A 21,150-nucleotide genomic window follows, 5' to 3' on the forward strand; every position below is an offset into this window, starting at 1 on the left:
GTTCAGTCATGGAAGGGAAAAGCTTTGTGAGCAGTGTGTTAACTATGCAGTTATTAGTGTTATACACGGTCTCTGGCACCTGATGATGCATCAGTGAAATTAGGTTATAAATCTGAGCTTTTGCACTTGTCTGCCTTGAATTGTTAATTTCAAGGTGTCTTATTTTATTTTGATGATGTTAAAATCCGGAGCCAGCTAACCATTATGACTGCATTAGTGTTAACCCTGGGGCATTCACTTTTTTCCAAGGATCATAAATAAATTAAGTTTACTATAAAACAATTTTATGGCAACTTGGTTACTTACTTTTTAAATTTATCAAGAGCTAATTATTATTATTATTATTTTACCATTTCTTTATGCTAGCTCTGGGAATTTTTGTTTGCTATCTTCTAGGCTTATTTTTAGTCTATGACCTTGCAGCCATAAAGTAAAGGCAATAATTTTCTTCTGTGGCTCTCAAACTAGATCCATGTGAATCCATTTGCAGAATGCTCCCTGGGTAGACCCTGCATAGAATGATTACTCATTCAATAATGTATTCTTTCACTTCCTTTCTTCCTTCCTAACTCCTCATCTCAGGACGGCCGTCTGAAGACTGGTGACCACATTCTGCGGATCGGGGACACGCCCACGCAGGGGCTGACCAGTGAGCAGGTTGTGCAGGTGCTACAGTCCTGTGGTGTTCGGGTTCGCATGATAATTGCCCGGGACCCTCTGGGCAATGCACAGCCTCCCCCACCACCACCACCACACGCACCTACAGCAGCACCCATTGCCTCCATGCCCCCTCCCATTCCAGCACGCAGAACCAGCAAAACGGTAAGGTCATTTAACTAATGCAAATGCTCCTTAAGGGACGTATATGCATATTTACTGAGTTATTAATTCTTTATTAAAAATAACTGTTTTTAGGAGAATTTTAAGAAGTACAATTTTAAGGAACAAAAGAATCTTGATAATTTATTAACCAATATAATTTAATTGAATATTATTAACCCAGTGGTTTTGCTGGTATTGCTTTAATTTTCCAATGACTGTTAAGTGCATTTGCAAAAAACCATCATGATGACCATCTCAGGACAGAAGGACCAAAACTTACCTCTGCCGCAGAAATCACCAATTAATTGGCTCAGAAATCACAATTACCAGCCCCTCAGATTAGAGTGGTTATGAAGTAACAGCCACATCTTAATAATAACTGTTCAAAGGAGATAGCTACAAATTTTGGACGGCTTAAGTATTGTTTAACAGTGTATAAAGAAAAATCAGGAAAGACTATGGAAATAGAAGGGGTGTCCAAACTTTTAAATAGTAGTAAAATAGTGTTGCCTTAAAATGTTTTAATACATTACAAAATATGCTAACTATTTACTAAAGGGTGCAGTCATATGAAACATTTAGGACACTCCATTAAATGTTTAGGAAATGACAACATTTTGATTTCTGATCTTGTTTTAAAGATCAGACATACAAATAGATAAGGGTTACTAAATTGCAGGTACAAAAGAAAAAACACTTTCTTTTTACTTATTAAACAAAAGAAACAATGCATATTTCAACTTCTGTTATTTTGTCATATTACTTAGCTCTAAATCAGATCACTCAAAAACCCTCCAAGAGAGCATGGCCTCTTATAAATTAATTGCATTCAGACCCTGCCAAAGAACATTTATACTTCCAGTCTCTGCACGTTACACTGTTGGCTTATTCTTGATATTATCAGTTTTTACTGGCCAGTGTAAATTTTTCAGGTTGTACACAAAATATATTTCCTATAGCACCATAGGAGCTGCTAAAATCGTTCTCTCTGCAGTTTAAGTATCTTTTTCACTGTGGTATTTTTTCGCTTATTATATGCTTTGTGTATATAAATGCAGATAAACCTTGAGGGCCATGAGATTCACGAAGTGTCGCTGAAAAAGAAAGATGGACAGAGTCTGGGCATTTCTATTGTTGGATGCAACTCTTCAACCAGCGATGGTAAAAGAAAATATATATATTATATATTGTAAGATCTTTGACATAGACATAAGGTGAGTTTATACGGGCAAAGTGTAGTTTTATTTAGTAAAATAGAAAAAGGGAAGGGAACTGCCGAGAAAGGAAGGAAAGAGGGGAGAAAAGTAGTGAGGGTTACAGTAGTGCTGGTCCAGGCTTTGTCAAGCTGGCAGAGGGGCACTCGGCTGACGAGCGTAGGGAGTGACGGAGTGGCAAAGTGTGGGAGTTGGTGGTGCTCAGTCCGTCCACCTTTATGCCGTGAGCTATGACAGTGAGCTGGAGGTGCTCAGTCTTTCGTTGCTGGAGCGCCCAGCTGGCCCCGCCCAGACATACATTGGTTCTGCCATTGGCTTGAGACCTTGTGACTTCTGATGTCCGGGAGTATTACCCTGATTGGGAACAGAGGTTTTAACAACAAACACAACACATATTCCTTGTTGACAGCAGGATCGCAAGAGCTGGGGCCGTATATGAAAGTGCTGTGGCAGCACGTGCAGTTCTTTGGCTCAATTGCCCATGCCCATCACTAGAAACAATTTACATATACTGTATACATACAATCGTGGCCAAAAGTTTTGAGAATGACACAAATATTATTTTGCACAAAGTTTGCTGCTAAACTGCTTTTAGATCTTTTTTTTCAGTTGTTTCTGTTATGTACTGAAATATAATTACAAGCACTTCATACGTTTCAAAGGCTTTTATCGACAGTTACATGACATTTATGAAAAGAATGTTGGCCCTTCTTTTTCAGGACCTCTGCAGTTCGACTGGGCATGCTCTCAATCAACTTCTGGGCCATATCCTGACTGATAGCAACCAATTCTTTCATAATCACTTCTTGGAGTTAGTCAGAATTAGTGGGTTTTTGTTTGTCCACCCGCCTCTTGAGGCTTGACCTGAAAATGTTGTTGGATTGTTGGAAGAAGTTGCTGTTGGAGGGTGTTTTGGTACCATTCTTTATTCATGGCTGTGTTTTTGGGCAAAATTGTGAGTGAGCCGACTCCCTTGGATGAGAAGCAACCCCACACATGAAAGGTCTCAGGTTGGCATGACACAGGACTGATGGTACTGTAGCGCTCACCTTTTATTCTCTGGACAAGCCTTTCTCCAGATGCCCCAAACAATCGGAAAGAGGCTTCATATGAGAAGAATATGACTTTGCCCCAGTCCTCAGCAGTCCATTCACCATACTTTCTGCAAAAGATCAATCTGTCCCTGATGTTTTTTTTTTGGAGAGAAGTGGCTTCTTTGCTGCCCTTCTTGACACCAGGCCATCTTCCAAAAGTCTTCGCCTCACTGTGCGTGCAGATGCGCTCACACCTGCCTGCTGCCATTCCTGAGCAAGCTCTGCACTAGTGGCACTCCGATCCCGCAGCTGAATCCTCTTTAGGAGAGATTCTGGCGCTTGCTGGACTTTCTTGGACGCCCTGAAGCCTTCTTAACAAGAATTGAACCTCTTTCCTTGAAGTTCTTGATGATCCTATAAATTGTTGATTTAGGTGCAATCTTAGTAGCCACAATATCCTTGCCTGTGAAGCCATTTTTATGCATCGCAATGATGGCTGCACGCGTTTTTTTGCAGGTCACCATGGTTAACAATGGAAGAACAATGATTTCAAGCATCACCCTCCTTTTAACATGTCAAGTCTGCCATTCTAACCCAATCAGCCTGACATAATGATCTCCAGCCTTGTGATCGTCAACATTCTCACCTGAGTTAACAAGATGATTACTGAAATGATCTCAGCAGGTCCTTTAATGACAGCAATGAAATGCAGTGGAAAGGTTTTTTTGGGATCAAGTTAATTTTCATGGCAAAGAAGGACTATGCAATTCATCTGATCACTCTTCATAACATTCTGGAGTATATGCAAATTGCTATTATAAAAATTTAAGCAGCAACTTTTTCAATTTCCAATATTTATGTAATTCTCAAAACTTATACACTCTGTACATATACACTCTGTACAGTCGTGGCAAATGTACAGAGTATATGTACCAATTTATCCATCGGGGAACCTCTGTAGTCCAACCAGGGACCATGGAGACCTATGGTGACAATTGTATTTATTCCTATTTTGTACAACCATGATAGAACCTCTGGTCAACATTCACACACACACATTCACACATTAGCCTAATCTGCATGTTTTAGGACTATGCGAGGAAACTAAAGAACTCTCAAGAAAATCCTCCACTCTTGTGAAGTCACACACCACTCGGGTGTTCAGGCAGATGGGCAGTAGTTCCTGTGAGCTTTTTTGCACGGCTCTCACGGCCATGGCCAGCCTGCCTTGCCCAGCCATCCACTGGCCTAGCCTCAGGCATGAGCCATGGTTGCTTCTGATGTCTGGGCGAAAGTAACATCACACCTGCAGAAGGGGGAGGCAGTCTGCTTAGGGAGCCTCCATAGCGAGAAGGTTTGGGCGCATGTCCGTCGCTGTGGTGTACACTGTGACACTAAATGAAATAATTATTATGCATTTTGCTGTTTTTAATTGCAAACCAGACAGCTTTGCATTAACACACTACACATAATTTTCAAAAATTTTCTTAATTTTTCTCCATGCCTTCTGCTTCTTACCTTTTGCAGACGGATTAGGGGTTTCTGTGAAGAACGTCATCCCTGGCAGTGCCGCTGAACAGTGCGGGAATATCATGGTGCATGACAGAATAATAGTGGTAGGCTTCTATTTACTTTTTAATGAGCTCTTTTTTTAATTAGACCTGTGCGTCTATAAATACTTACTGTGTCTCTCTCACACATTCACACTCTCTCTAACTCACATACACACACACACACAGACTAGGACACCATCTGAGCATGATGTCTCTTTCATCTCATATTGGTTTGGGGTTTTAAAACGATAGAGTGAACAGAATAAATAGCAGCGGACACTTTTTATGATGGACAGTAGTCAAGTGCGTTTCCTTGAACTTAACTTTCTGTTTCTTCATGTTTCCCACTTTCAGTCGGTTTTGTGTATACAATGTGTATACACACACACGCACCCCGTATATGTACAGTATATTTTTTATATTATATATTTAATATTGTTTGTCTCTGTCTTTCTGAACAGCTGAATGGAGTTAACCTGCAGGGCTTCACCAGCCAGGAGGTCCTGGATGTGATGAGGCAGACGGGTCAAACCGTGAACCTCACCCTGCTCCGCAAAATCACCTCACCCAAGAAACCTGCCATGGAGATATCTCTAGATAAAGGCAAGCACCACTGATCATGGCGGGAAATGGGATGAAGGGGCACAAAATTAGAATATGATTGTAAAAAACAATGCAGCACAATAATAATTTAATCTTGATTATCTTGTTTTTGTAATTGTTGAAAGTCAAATTTGTTATTGAAAGTATGCTTATACTTATTATTTTTACTTTGGGAATGTTGCATCAAGAAAAGTGAAAAGGAAGGATTTTTTTTAAATGGCCCATGGAGCAGGATGCCCTTTTTAATTTCTTTTTTTGTTTTTTAATAAATGAAATCATCAGATCAATTTCCTTCACTTTGTGTCTGGTCAAAAATGCAGTGTCTTGACAACAGCCTCAAGCACCAAAGAAATTTTTTTTTTATCTCATTTGTGTGTGTGTGTGTGTGTGTGTGTGTGTGTGTGTGTTTAGTCCAAAGAGAGTCGTCCCGAGTTTCTCTGAAGAGATCTGCAGAGATCAAGGTGCGGGCAGATGTTCAGATGGCCTCTGTGATTGAGCCAATGGACACGAGTGCGATCAAACAGCAGTCATCGCCAGGAGGTGAGCTCATACTCTAATCTGCATTTCCCCACTTTCTCAAACATGCATTCTGACTTCTGTGCATACCAACACCCAGCTGTGTGATAAGACTACAGAATCCCAAACATGTACTATTCTTACTGCAGAAAAATCATCAACAGCGTTTCTAATCCTGCTTGTGATTAATATTTTTATGTAATTACATGTATATTCATCAGCCATAAAATTACAAGCTCTGAGTGAAATTGTTAGCAGTAGAGCCTTTGCATCATTTAAGTTGCTAGGTGGCACCTCCATGGATCCAGATTTGTTTGGTCAGCATATCGCATGATATCACGCTTGATCGGCTTTAGATCTGGGGAATTTGGAGGCTATGGCAACACTTTGAATTCCTCGTTATATTGCTGAATCCATTCTGGCACGTTTTTTTGCTGTGTGGCAGGGTGTATTTTACTATTACTCTTTCTCATGTAAGCGCCAAACACGCACCCGGCCATCCATGTTACGTGAAAGAAAACGTGATTTATCTGACCTTTGTTCAGTTGCCCCATTTTTCAGTTTTGTGATGGGCAGGGGTCAGCACGGGCACTTGGATAATTCACAGGCTATACAGCCCTATGCACATTCTGTGATGCATTGTCTGTTCTGCATAATGGGAACAACTACAAGACTTGGCTTTTTGGAGATGTTCTGACCTAGTCGTCTAGTTGCATGACACTTTTTAAATTTAATAAAATTTTATATTCTTTATTCTTCCAATACATCAGCTTTGAGAACAGACTGCCTAATAAATCCTACGTCATGACATGCCATTGTAAAAAAAAATATTAATTAATAAATGCTATTTACTTAAACTATCAGTGGTTTTAATGTTATGGCTGATGACTGTAACGTACATTGCAATTTCTTTAATGCATGCATGAACATCCATCGTCTGTGGGGGCACTGTTGAGATTTTAAAATCCTATCCAGTGATACTTCCCTCTAGGCAGGGGTCAGCTTTAGGCCATTCCTATTCTCATTGTACTCCCCATCCCCTCCTCAGACCCCTTCCTTTCCCTTCCGCATATCTGACCCCTACATACAGGGCATGGATTCGGTCATGCTAGCTGGTGGCTATAAATATGGAAGCAGGCAGGCTGGGAGCAGAAGAGCGATCCTGCTTGAGACATTAAACCAGCAAACGGCTTGAGTTACACTCTGACCTAATTAAACTAGACAAGCCCTGGTACCTGCCAAACTTCTAAATAAAGTGTTCTGTTGCAGTGGGGCAGTACAAGCCCTGGATAACAATGATTGCTTGTCAGGGCTTATTTCCCAGTGGGGGCAGCTGTAGTACTTGTAAAATGATAGCTGCCTTAAACCAAAACAATCTCTCATTTAATCTCACATTTTATTTTTACCCTGTTACTTATGCTTTAAAGAATTGATGTCGCTGTTAAAAGCAAGAGCACCTAGGTGTATGTTAAAAGTTGTCTCTTCAGGAAATAACTCGGATGTTTGGCTTTGTAAGTGCTGCGATGCTTTCTTAGGGTTAGTTACATTCTTAAGCAACATTTGCCTGAATTTTCCTCGGCTTTTATATCCTAACAGACTGAAGTGACAGATTGTGAAAGCTTTTATTTGTTTATTTCAAGAAACACCACCAAGCGCCTGATAGTTCAATTCTGACAATTATTTTTGGTTTGTGTCTGTATCGTTAGGCTTATTATTTCCTAATATTTCTTTATTCCTTGTTCTAGGTCCACACCATTAAGTGTAGAACTGAACGACGTAAAGTGATGATGTATTCGAAAAGCATTTCCTCCAGTCCATTTCTTTACTTGCTGTTGCACCTGGCCTGCAGATGTTGGCTGGAGTTTGACATTCTAAACCTTAAAGCAATGCATTGCTGTATTAATATAGTCAAACACTTATGATGAATGGTGTTGTGAGTGGTGGTGTAGAAATGCTAATTTAATCAGGTCTATGTGCTAGGGCCCTTCATCTTTGTGTGTGTGTGATTAATTTTGTTCTCTCACTCACTCTCTCCAAGTTGTCAGAGTGAGGTGATTGGAATGACTACATGTGTAAAGGAAGAAGGTTGCTTGTCATCCTAAGGGCTTAAATTACAGTAGGAGCATTATTACTCCTGTCTGTACTGGTTTTCCCGCAACTTTTGGCTGTGCATGTTCTCTGCTACATGTCCATTGATGAAGAGGGGGACGAAACAGACAGGTTACAAATTCTGTGTATTTGCGTTATATTGGATAGAAGCCTAGTAATTGTGCTGCATTGTCACTTGAACAGTTTTTCAGTCCTTTTTTGTAGCACTGCAGAACCTTCTAACATTAGGGTCATGTGGTATTTTTCCCCATAAGATTCTCTGTATCAGATACCATGTATCAGTCAATTTATTGTTTGATGGAAATGCTCCTTTTTCTTTTTTTTTTTTTAGTTTGCGAGTCCATCCAACTGACAGAGATGGAGTTGCACACCAAATGGGAGCAGGCACTTGGTCCTCAGTATGAAGTAATGGTAAGGAATGGGAAATGAGAAAGTAAAATGGAAAGCAAAAAGGAAAAGAAAACATATTAAGTTCACTTTGCTTTGTACCTTTGGCTGCGATTGTCATCATATAGTCTTTAATGATTCACTGAAATTGTATTTAATTTTTTTTTTTTTTTTTTTTTTTTTTTTTTTGTAGGTTGTTGAATTAGACCCCGTCATCGAGGATGATGCTGAGCTGCAGAAATACTCTAAGGTATTATAGTAGTGCACATGTTGACCAAAATATTTGTATGCAAAAATCTTTTTTATTTACTCCTGATATAAGATTGTTACATCATGCTATAACTTAATTGAGGTGATTTATTTATTTATTTATTTATTTATTCCTAGTTGCTCCCGATACACACCATGCGTCTTGGTGTGGAGCTGGATTCATTTGATGGTCACCACTACATCTCTACTGTAGCCCCTGATGGTCCGGTTGCCAAACATGGTTTACTGCTACCAGAAGATGAACTTCTTGAGGTACGTAATGAAATGGGAATGCTAACTTTGTAAAATATTTTCACTTGCAATGATTTCATCATTATTCATTCTCCGATTGAAATTGTGATGAGGATGTATGGTCAGGTTGTCCCGTAGCGTGGCCAGTCTACAGATCATCTTTTTGGCGGGCTTTGGTGTGGCTTCTGTCTGTTCCTTTAATAACAGAGTGACCTTTGCATCCTGCCAGCCCCAGGTCTCCAGGAAGGCATGCTGCTGCCTCCACTTCTGGCACGTAGATGTTTTAGCAGGAGGGCTTCTAAGTCTGACCGAGGCCATCTGCATGCCAGGCCGTGTCTCCGACTCCCCCACTGCCTCTGCTTCCTGCCCCTCCACTGTCCCTTCAGCCCCACCTGGTCCAATGGCCAGGAGCTGCTGTACTCTCAGCCTGTTGCTCTTGGCAGCAACCCTGACAGAACATAACCCACTGCACTGGGGCATTGAAGCATGGGGTTTCTCAAGGCTCCATGCTAGGCTTATTGAGTATGTAAAGGGCTCTTTTACATATATGTTTGAAATGCCATGCTTCACTACATCTGTACTGCTAACAACTCCTTATGGATACTTCCTGAAGCGACATCATGGGCAGATGTGAGCTCAGTGGTATATAATGTTGCTGGGGTGATCAGAAAGGGGGCTGTAGCATCCTTGGTCTGGGACAGATGGCACAGTGCTACCCGGGCTTCCTTTAGGTCCAAGCGAATGCCAGGAAAATGGACTGATGATAGACAAGAACGTCTTACTGCCTGTATTCATGAATGAAGGGTAGAAATCTGTGGCATTTTGTTTGTATCTTATCCTGTATAATGATGAAGGTAGGTCTAATGTTTTAGTTTCTAAAATAAAAATTAAACAGGCCGTCTGTTCATTCCTAGAGACCCAAGTGTTAGTACTGTATGAAGGCAGATCAAAACAAGTTACAGTTATTTTGGTAATATAAGAGCACAATTTTTAAGATTAAAGACTTTTTATGAAAGGAAAAGAAAACTACTCAGCATTTACAAAACATTTTGTGTAAAACTGCTTGTCATGTATGTTTTGTGTAGGTGAATGGAGTGCAGTTATATGGAAAGACAAGGCGGGAGGCTGTAGCTTTCCTGCGAGAGGTTCCTCCTCCCTTCACTCTTGTGTGCTGTAGACGCCTCACTGAAGAGGGCACAGAATACCAACCTGATGATGAATGGAGCTCCAGTAGCCCTACAGCAAGCCTACAGGAGCAGGTAACTTTCACAAACCATTAGCCATATTTTTTTCAAAATAAACATTGTACTAACTAGCTGTCTTCTCCATGCCTGGTCCTTCTCCGTGTGTTGCAGTACCAATTACAATACTTAGTGTACAGGCCTACCATTCAATCAGAAGTCAACCTGAAGGAAACCCATCCTCAATAAAGATTCATCAGTAAAATATAAAATACATTTTACATTAAGCTTAAGCATCCTTTCACATTTGTACATGTTCCTTTTTCTACAACTTAATCATAAGTAAATGTCCTCTGATGAGAGTTGGAACCAAAGAATACCCCAAATTATCTGATATTATTTTTTTCCTGATCTCAACTTTGCATTATATTCATAAAAACAATGTTGATATGCTTCATGTAAGTCTGTTTCTGACTTTGTCTATGGTTTACTCTGAAAGGTTCTCGAATATCTTTGGACATTACTGTTTTGTATTACAGAAATGCTAAAGTGCTGACGACTGTATTGAAGCTAGGTCTTAACTTCCTCCTTTAATGTTATTTATTTTCTGAACAAGTTTAGTTCTTTGCAGAGCTGAACATCGCCTACACACGGTTTAAATAAAACTCAAATATTGGACAGTCCACTCAAATGTTATTTGCTTTTCCATCAGACCCAAGTGATCGAGAAGGAGGTTGCTGAGCAGAGAACAGCTCCAGAGCAGAGTTTTACTGAGAGGGAGGAGGCCGAGAATAGGCAGAGTGGAGATGAAGAGAATGAAGAGGGAGAGTTGGCTCTCTGGTCTCCAGAAGTGCATGTGCTGGAGTTAGAGAAAGGGGAGCGAGGCCTCGGTTTCAGCGTTCTGGATTACCAGGTTTGTCCGTCTAGTCCTGCCTTCTCAAAGCATGAACACCCTGCCTTTCCTAAAAACACCATAAATATAAACACTGAGGGGGGATTTTAAGTGCATTCTTCAACTATTTAATTTAGATCACTATAAATAGACTTTCCTCAATAAGGGAAAAATTTGACCGGCTGTAATTCTTCCTGCTTGATACTTCTTGATCATTTTTACAAGAAATGTGTGTTGATGTTGCAAATCAATTGGCAGAAAACAAAAGAAAACCACGATATGCCTCTGGCAGTACCTCTACCACTATTTATCTGGCAGCTGGCCAAACATCAGAACTCTGCTTTCCATGCTCTTTGCGATAAGCTTCTTTTATATCCTCTCTTCATTAGCTCTCTAATCACCGTGTACAAAACCTCCACTTAAGCAGCTTGTCTGATATCGGCAATAATCAGGTCACGGCGACATTTGTCAATCAAAACCACTTGTTTTTACATTTTATATAAACTACACAGAACTCGCTATAGTCAGCTGAAAAGATGTAAGTTCAGTGCTTTCACAAATTTATCAAGGAGATAATAAATGCTTTTGGGTTTATAGGCCTGGCTCATGAAATGGGTGAAAATTAAGTGCAATCACATTTTAATGGCAAGATATGCTTCTTTCCATGTCGGGACCGCTCTGAATGATAGCGCTGGAGCTGCCAGTGACAGACTTACGCTGGTGCTTAATAGCACTCACCTGAGCAGTGATCCCTTAAATTCTGTCTTTTGCCTCACCTCTACGAGGAACAGCGAAATGAAGACAAAAAAGCACCGTTAGAGCAGCGCTCGCAATCCATATATATATATATATAATGTGTGTGTGAACTAAGACCAACTGATGTGCTGACTCAGAAGGATTTTTGATGATATTGCAACTGCATGAGTTTGTCTTGTTGTCTTTATATATAAAAGCCTAAGCGGGTATAATACGTGTTTAACATCAGGCTAGAGCCTTATGTTAGAAATTAGGTGTATTATAGTATAACAACTGTTAGTAACAATCGTTGATGGTTACATTGTTTAAGAAATGGTTAAAAGGTTAAAGTTAAGTTGATTAGCCTTACTGTAATCAGTCATGTTAGGTCAAATATTTTCTGTCGTCTTCACAAAGTTTTCACACACTGTTGCTGGTATTTTGGCCCATTCCTCCATGCAGATCCCCTCTAGAGCAGTGATGTTTTGGGGCTGTCGCTAGGCAACATGGACTTTTAACTCCCTCCAAAGATTTTCTATGGGGTTAAAATCTGGAAACTGGCTCGGCCACTCCAGGACCTTGAAATGCTTCTAACGAAGCCACTCCTTCGTTGCCCAAACGAGGTTAATGGAAAGAGGTTTTCACTCAAAATCCCACGATACATGGCCCCATTCATTCTTTCCTTTACATGGATCAGTCGTCCTGGTCCCTTTGCAGAAAAACAGCCCCAAAGCATGATATTTTTAGCCCAATGTTTCACAGTAGGTATGGTGTTCTTTGGATGCAACTCAGCATTCTTTCTTCACCAAACACGAAGTTCTGTTTTGGTTTTATCTGATCATATGACATTCTCCTAATAGATTCTGGGTCACCTCTTCTGGATGCTCCCTAGCAAACGTCAGACAGGCCTGGACATGTACTGGCTTAAGCAGGGAGACACGTCTGGCACTGCAGGATTTGAGTCCCTGGCGGCACAGTGTGTTACTGATGGTAGCCTTTGTTACTTTGGTCCCAGCTCTCTGCAGGTCATTCACTAGGACCCCCCGTGTGGTTCTGGGATTTTTGCCCACTTGTGATCATTTTGACCCCACGGGGTGAGAATCTCGCTCAAATTAGGGTTCCACGCAAAATATCAGTGGTCTTGTATGTCTTCCATTTTTTTAACTCCCACAGTTGATTTCCTCACACCAAACTGCTTACCTATTGTAGATTCAGTCTTCCCAGCCTGGTGCAGGTCTACGAATTTGTTTCTAGTGTCCTTTGACAGCTCTTTGGTCTTGGCCATAGTGGAGTTTGGAGTGTGACTGTTTGAGGTTGTGGACAGGTGTCTTTTATACTGATAACAGATGCCATTAACACAGGTAACGAGTAGAGGACAGAGGAGCGTGTGAGAGTTACAGGTCTGTGAGAGACAGAAATCTTGCTTGTTTGTAGGTGGACAAATACTTATTTTCCACCATAATTTGCAAATAAATTGTTTAAAAATCCTACAATGTGATTTTCAGTTTTTTTTCCTTATTTTGTCTCTCATAGTTGAGGTATAACTATAATGAAAATTACAGGCCTCTCTCATCTTTTTAAGTGGGAGAACTTGCACAATTGGTGGCTGACTTAATATTTTTGTATGCTGTATCACGTGTTTGTGTCTCGTGAGGATTTAGGGGCATTATGGTGTGTGTTCCGTTTCATTAAATTCTGTTCAGCCAGTTTTTTCATGATGCTGTAACAAAATTGGCTGGACAGACTTTCGGATGTGCGTGCAGGCAGACAGACGGACAGTTTTTTCTGAGACTGGTTTCGGCTCTTCATGTTTGATAGGTAAAGATATAATTCAAATAGCGAGTTTTGACTAATGTACAAACAAACCCTTTGTTTTATTTCTATAGTTGAAAAAATATGGCATATAAAATTATTTTTGTCTAAATATTTAATATCAAGGTCATAATTATTTATCACATTTATCCTGCTCTGTTTCCATTAATATACTGCTAATTGGGATCTTTTGGTCTCCTTAATCATTATTATAATACTTGCATATTAAAATGATGGATCCAATTTTCAGCTTTCATTTTCTGATACATAGCATCTACATGTAATAAACAAATTTTAAAACATGGAACTTTTTTGAACAAAAAAAACTTTTGTGTTTTGCTGCTAACACAACAGGAGCCTGGAGAAGCGTAAAGTTTTACACCTTAACTGAGTTGAGCATGCATTTGACCTAAGGTGGCTGGAAAAGCCTAAAAGGACAACTGTAAGAAGTTGTCTTTTCCAGCCTGGAAAATTATCACATTTTGTGTAATATAAATATAATATAAATACATCATTAAAGACGAATTTAAGTTTGGTGACGTTATTGGGGTTTCAGCTTAATGCAGTTGGTAAGCCATCCACTTACAAGCAAATATTGTAAAACTTTAATTTACTGTAAGACACCCAGTTTATACAAGTTTGCTTGTATGAAAATTGGATGGTCTACCACAAAATAGGCAAACTTTAACACATCTAGGTGTAAATATTATAATTTAAATTATATAAAATTTAATAATTTTTTTTATTTTTTAAAATAAAATTTCAGCTTACAACTCATCTTTATCTTTTGATCTAAAAACTCGAATTTGTTTGGTTTATGGGAAAAACGTAGGAGCTAGCCTTGGTGTTTCAGTACGTTCAGAGAGAACTGGCAGTTTATATCTTTTGCCATTAATTATTGACATTCCTAATAAGCAAGAATTACAAAAATAACTCCTAGTGGGTCAAGTCAGAAATAATTCATTTATTTGTACAGCACCATTGACAATAAACATTTTCACCACACAACTCCACATAAATCCAGCAAGAAAAATCTTTTTCCTCGGTAGGCATCTTTTATATATATATATATATATATATATATATATATATAATATATATATATATATATATAAGAACCAAGTCAGTGGTAATATGTTTAAAACTATGCTTAAAGGATGCTCCCTCTGAGAAGATCGTGAATAAGGTTCCTATGATAAGGAATCCTCTATTTTAAGGCATTTTTACTTGCCGTAATCATTAATGTTAATGTTTTAATACAATCTATATTATAAAAAGCTCTATTCTAATAGAAATATATTTCTCCCAACAAATTAAGGAGGAATTTTATTGAGTTTGTAACTGAATAAAAGTCTGTTATTAACCTTAATCGCTTCTTAAATATTAATCCCTGAATTGAAATAAAATCCTTATTTACATTATTTATGTGTATTATTCATATGATGAAACAAAATTAGCCAATCAATAAATAAACATGAAACCACAGCATATATCTTAGCTGTTAACTAATATAAGTGAGCTTTGTTGAATGCCTGTTGACGCTTTTAATCATCACCAATCTTGCAAATTGTAAGGAATGAAGTCAAAATCATTTTTCAGATATGGTTTATTGTGCAACTGTATTGGATAAATGTATTTATTGTATAGTAGTAAGAGTGATCTGGGGTCTGTAAATAATTGTGTTCCTGAGTGAAGAGGAAAAATTCAACACTGATCTTAGGTCAGCATTCTTGCTTGGTGAAATTAAATAAACACAGGCAAGTTGTTGTGAACTCTGTTCACCCAAGAGCAATCACAAGTTTCCATATTGATTTTTGGTTCTGAAACCCCCATCAAAGGGAAGTGAAGAGAGTGTGCGTCGCAGATGATTTGGTTCTTGGTGTATCCTGGGCTTTGACGGAGGCCGTATTGACCTGTGTGCACCCCTCTCAGTCATGAACTCGCTATCTCTCCACTGAGTACCAGCTGAGCCCCTCTCACCTAGTGCTGTCTGACTGCTTATTTTCCACACTGCCTTCGCTTCTCTGCCCCATAGGCCTGAGCGTTAGCTGAGTTGCCTCTGGGAATTTCTTTACAGTATGTATGTGTTTGTGTGTGTGTGCATGCAAAATGTACAGTAAGTGTCTCTAGAGCTGTAGAAGTATCCTGACATTTTACATTAGGTATGCTTAATAATAGATCGCCTGAAATGCACAGAGTAGAAGCAAAGATTGATCCTGTAGAGGAGGAATATTTCCTATTTCATGCATTCTGTTTCTCAGACTTCCTTTTATTTTGCTGTAGCACAAAGTTATCGTATGTTTTTGGTTGGGGGATTGATTTTGCTGTAGCATTTTCAGTAAGAAGCTTGAGCTAGTTAGGCTGGTTAGTCAAGAGTAGGATCTGCAGACATGCCTACAGCATTCCAGAAGCTTCTCCATGGACCCCGACATTCTTACTCTTTCCTTTCCGTTCACTCTCTCTTTATCTACTTTTCTGTTTTAATCTGCTTTCCTATTACTTTGTTTCCTCTTTCTTCTTTTGTTGTCCCCCCCCCCCCCCCCACCTGTTCAGCTAAAGTTACCTCAAAGTCTCGGGTCATGCAAGCCAACCCTGCAACTGTAGCATGATCGATGAGAGCCCACCACCAGACTGACAGCTGGATTCCGGGTGTATTTTTCTCCTAAATGACACCCCTAACTGCAAGAGTGCCAAAAAGCGATTATAAAGCGATTTTGTGGCGGTCTTGTGCTTTGTAGTTTGAACTCCAGCAGGATCTCAAAGCGGGAAGCATGATGCTATGCTTTTCAGCAACTTGTGAATTAATGTGGAAGGGCCTCTTAGAAACGCGTGCTATGCTGTTAATGGAGATTAATGAAAACCCCTTAGGCTAAACACCTGATCTAAAGGGTCACATCAGGGCAAATTCACCGTAAGTAAGATCTGATTCATGTAGCTATTTCAACTTTAGTACAGTGGTTATGCCTGAATTCATTTGTACATTCAAACATTTGTAATGCTGTTTTGAAAAGGAAAATGATTGACGAGCTTTTCTGTGGTAGAGTATTTTAACCAGACCATATAACATCCAGTATGCAGGTGCTACAACAATGTAAACAGTTAAAAATTTTCCTGCTTTTTTTGGGACGGAGACTCAGATGCAATGAGATATGTGCACTTTATTTATAGTGCATCACAGGGGTCTGCCTTCTTTAACGAGATGACTGTTATTTACAGTGCGCATACGAGGGGAATGGGGAGCAAAAAACCCAGTCTGTTGGCGGCGTTCCGTGCTCCGGTGTGTCATGGGGACAGACTGCCGGGGTCTCTGTGTAGGGACGGCGTGACGAGGTGGCAGGTGCACGAGTTGGTCGATTAGATCATCCACTTGCGGCAGTGGGTATGCATCGAGGCGCGATATCTGGTTCAGACGGCGAAAATCATTACAAAGACTGGACCAGGGACTCAGCGACTCCTTTATAATGCCGTTCTGAAGCATATTCTTTACTTCTTGCCTCTGCGTGGCAATGGTTCAATCCACTTTTTAAGTAAATTTATGTGATACAATTCAGTGCATTTTCTCTTACCCGGCTGTTGTAGGCGGTAATTTATGGGCCCGATGCGTTCCATGACGGTATAGGGTCCCTGCCAGCTTGCGAGGAATTTACAACTGGCACTCGGGAGGAGTAGCAGTACGCGATCTCTCGGGCGAAACTTTCTAGGGTGGCCGGTCGGTTGTATGTTCTTTGCCGCTCGGCTTGTGCTTTTTTCATATGTTCTTTTACCACCGGAAGTACTCGTTTAATTTTTTCTTGTAGATCCTTCACATACTCCACTACTGAGTGAAATGGTGAAGGCTGTTCTTCCCAAGCTTCTTTTGCCACATCCAGAAGCCCGCGTGGTCTTCTCCCGAACAGTAGCTCAAATGGCGTGAAGCCGGTGGACGCTTCAGGGGTTTCGCGGATGGCAAAAAGAACATATGAGAGTGGCTGATCCCAATTTCGTCCTCCCACATCGATCACTCGTCTTAGCACCTTTTTTAGCGTCTGGTTGAACCTTTCCACCAGGCCGTCAGTCTGTGGATGGTACACGGATGTGCAAAGCTGCTTGATCTGCAGCAGCCGGCAGATGTCAGCCATCAGTCTGGACATGAATGGGGTGCCTTGATCCGTTAAAATTTCCTTTGGTAAGCCCACACGACTAAAGAGTAACACTAGCTCTTTTGCTATATTTTTCGACGTTGCTTTTTGTAGTGGGACTGCTTTAGGGTAGCGAGTGGCATAATCCACAGTGACCAAGATAAACTCAAGTCCCTTTGTCGACTTCGGCAGCGGGCCGACTAGATCTATACGCTCGAATGGCACGCTGATGATCGGAAGTGGGATTGGAGGGGCGGGGGCCGGCTTCTGGGGGTCCGTTTTTTGGCATTCCGGGCAGCGCTGGCAGAAATTCCTTACCTCAGCGTCGAGACCAGGCCAGTGGAATTCTCCACAGTATTTCGTTCTCCTAAGTGCCCGCCGAGTGTGTGTGTGTGTGTGTGTGTGTAAGACACTGTAAGTCCTCTTACTGTAGTCGCCATTTCCCCCTCTATTTCCCGTATTTGGCTCCAGCAGTGCTTGAGACGCGCATCTTCGCGCTGAAGTTGCGCAGGGTTGCCGTCTCTCTGTATTTGCTGAGACGGGGAGAAAGAGGTTAGTAAGAGGGTTCGGCTCACCTTCTGTCTCGGCATCCGCTTCGTCCTCTGCGGTTTGCGCGAGCCACGCGGGTCAGGCCGTCTTTACTTTCGGTTTTGTTACGCCTTTTCTTTCCTTTTCCCCAAGGATGTGTCCGGGCCAGTTTCTACATAGGAGGAGAGGAACAGGTAGATTAGACATGATTCCTGCAACAACGGAGTGTTTCCCTGTCTGATTCTCCACGATGAAATGGGAACTTCCCATCGGTCGCTGTGTACGCAGGTAATTGGAAGCGTCTCGCAAGATTGTGCACCAGCCGGCACAACCGAGGGGCGGATTAAGGTGACAGCGCTCCCCGTATCGATTAGTGCCGGTAAGGGAATCCCCCCGTTGCGAACTCAGCGGGTGGGTGCTGGTAGGCTTTCCTCTGTATTGTGGCTCTCAGCCCAAAGGCCTTGAGAATAGGAGGACCTGGTAAGATCGGGCTCTGTGGGCATTGACTCATCTTGTGGAGTTTCAGGACGTGGTGCTCTTTGGTGCACGTTGCGAGGGTGGTATGTAGCACGTCGGGCTCTTTTCTTGGAAGCGTTTCCTGTCTGGTCCTAGTAAGAGTTATTTCTCGTAGGGAGGATGGAGCTCGCATGCCTACCGCTTTTCTCTCCTCCCTTGGTAACGCGTGCATGATCTTGTCCATGACCACTCGCTCTGTGACTTCTTTAGCTGTTAGCATTTCTGGCTGTAGCCACCGGGTGGCGACCTTGGATAAGCGATCTAGCTGGGCTCGTTGTATGCGTGTGAGCTCTGCAGTAGCGCTCTGAAGGCCCTGCGTGAGCTGTTGCAGGATGTTCTGCTGCTGGATGCTGGTTTCCAGCAGGTGTCTGAGATAATGCTCCGGAGGGTGTCGTGCCTCCTGGTATGTATTTTGTGCTCGCATTCTCCAAGCCTTTCAATAGTGGGCACTCGGTCACAGACGGAGATGCAATGAAATATGTGAACACGCATATGAGTTATTAGCTTTATTCCTCCTCGCCACTGGCATGCGCCGCTGGGCCTCCTTTCTTTGAGCGGTCGACAGGTGGAGAGTAGGTTCTCCTGTGGCCACTGCCGGTGTATCGCAGAGCCCCGCCCCTTTTTGGAACACCGAGTGGTTTGTAGTTCGGGGGTGGCTTTTCTTTAGCGGACGAGGAAGCTTTCCCTCTCCATGTGTACTGGCTGTAAGCCCGTCGCCACTATATATATATATATATAGATAGATATATAGATATATAGATATATAGATATATAGATATGAAATAAAATTTTTACATGTGACTATGTAGTGTATGAAATGAAGGTGTGAGAGAGAGATGAATTAATGATTTTTTTTTAAAGGTTTTTTTCAAATATATTTTTGATTTATATATATATATATTAAATAATATAAGCGCATTTTCCATTTAGATTTCAAAGTAGCATGTATGGTGTTCTTGAGTGTCATCTTTTCCCATGAAATGATTGCGATGAAACAAAGCCTGAAAACCAGATGAATATTTTTTCAGTTGTTTTTACGTGATGCGTGCACAGACAGAAAAAAATTCCCAAAACCCTCTTGCTTTTATGTGTTCTACAGTATTACTTATCTTACGTCCCCCAAATTATTTTTTCACAAAATAATAAAAACAAACTAGTAACATTTATTTATTTATTTTTTAATAAATAAATAAACCACGCAGGCCCAACCCCACAACCAAGAGCACCGAAAGGATCTGCTAACATTGGCAGCTCTGGCCATTGAGTCATGACTCTACTAGACGCCTGAAAGTGTTGCTGTTCTGTGGCACCAGGACTTCACCAGATCCTTTGGGTGCTGTAGGTTGTTGGGGCCTGCTTGGATCGGAACTGTTTGTCATTCCATAGATGCTTTTTTTTTTTAAATGCCAGCTAAGCCCCATACAAGGTAGGCTGTGATGCACTGGGTGTTCTGATACCTTTGTACCATGATAAAAGCATGGACTTTTTTTCCCCCCAGCAGTTTGTTGTACATTGGCTTTCCTGTGGGATCAGACTAGATGGAGTAGCCTTTGGTCCACACACGCATACTGTAGATGAACTTTTAGATACACCAGTTTACTAGTATTTAATTTATAATCAATGTTAACTGGGTTGCTGACCATATTCTTTTTGTGCTTGAATGTTTAGCTAGCTACCCTTACCTGAACCCCGCAGAGATGAGAATCACCCAACGAACGGAAAGCAACCAGTTTTTAGTGATGCTTCAGGAGTGTAACAGAATTCCTCTATGCCATGTTACAATGATGCAGTAATTTCTGCTAAAGAAGCTCTGACCAAGTGTAAAGGAGCCCTAACCAAGAATTCATACAGGAACATACTTTTTGGAAGTTGTATTGTAAATCCTTTTTTGATCGAAGTTTATTTTAAGATACTGGATTTTTTTCCTGTTCAAGTGTAAGCCATAATTATCAAAAACAAAAAAGGCGTGAAATATAAAGCATTCAAGTCAAACCAGAACTTGAAGTTTCTCATGAATTAAATCATAAAATTAATTAACATTTTCAGCGACCACCGTACTGTGGTCTCTTAGCTGCAGTAAAACATTTGAATAGTACAAATGTTTTAAAGAAAGCGAGTGATTGCCACATCTCGTCCAGTCGTGACCTCGCTCCAAGCCGTTTTTACATGTTTACAAGTGTTCTTGGGAGGCCAGCGTTTTAGTTGTGAAGAAAATGTTCTACCTTGATGGTATAAAAGCACTAGTGAAACGCCTTTGATAGGTACATTAGTGTAGCAGAGGATTACATGGAGAAATTTTGGCATTTATAACAGTTTTTTTTATTTTTATTCTGTACAGTCCAAAGTCACAGTTTGACCTAAACGCTCCTCATATTTCACTTTGAGTTTTAGAATAAATGGGAGTTTCTCTTTTTGAATTAAATTAGGCAAAAAACACTTCTTGCAATATTTCAATTTATTGAGATGCATTGTTTTCATAAAAATCTTTATATGTATATATTTATATGTTTATAATACAAGCTTCCATGCTCCCCTGTATCCATGGCTTAAGTAATTTATAGCACTGCCCTCCTGCCAAGAAAACAGAAAGTCTGGGAGAATGCATTTTTTTGGCAGTCAGTATGTTCTT

The 21,150-nt window shown here is 40.7% G+C and overlaps 1 protein-coding gene across 6 annotated transcripts in view; it reads left to right on the forward strand.

The window, feature by feature from the left end:
• Nucleotides 1–21,150, forward strand: part of patj (PATJ crumbs cell polarity complex component) — a 134,160-nt gene that overhangs the window by 10,943 nt on the left and 102,067 nt on the right. For all 6 annotated transcript variants that reach the window (XM_053512581.1, XM_053512583.1, XM_053512578.1 and 3 more), the window contains 10 exons: nucleotides 583–822; nucleotides 1,881–1,983; nucleotides 4,598–4,686; nucleotides 5,085–5,226; nucleotides 5,638–5,766; nucleotides 8,183–8,262; nucleotides 8,432–8,488; nucleotides 8,626–8,760; nucleotides 9,825–9,998; nucleotides 10,633–10,833. In XM_053512581.1, the coding sequence (XP_053368556.1) occupies nucleotides 583–822; nucleotides 1,881–1,983; nucleotides 4,598–4,686; nucleotides 5,085–5,226; nucleotides 5,638–5,766; nucleotides 8,183–8,262; nucleotides 8,432–8,488; nucleotides 8,626–8,760; nucleotides 9,825–9,998; nucleotides 10,633–10,833 (1,350 nt within the window). The remainder of the gene's footprint in view (nucleotides 1–582; nucleotides 823–1,880; nucleotides 1,984–4,597; nucleotides 4,687–5,084; nucleotides 5,227–5,637; nucleotides 5,767–8,182; nucleotides 8,263–8,431; nucleotides 8,489–8,625; nucleotides 8,761–9,824; nucleotides 9,999–10,632; nucleotides 10,834–21,150) is intronic.

Source organism: Clarias gariepinus, chromosome 15, assembly GCF_024256425.1.
Source record: "Clarias gariepinus isolate MV-2021 ecotype Netherlands chromosome 15, CGAR_prim_01v2, whole genome shotgun sequence".
Lineage (NCBI taxonomy): Eukaryota > Metazoa > Chordata > Actinopteri > Siluriformes > Clariidae > Clarias > Clarias gariepinus.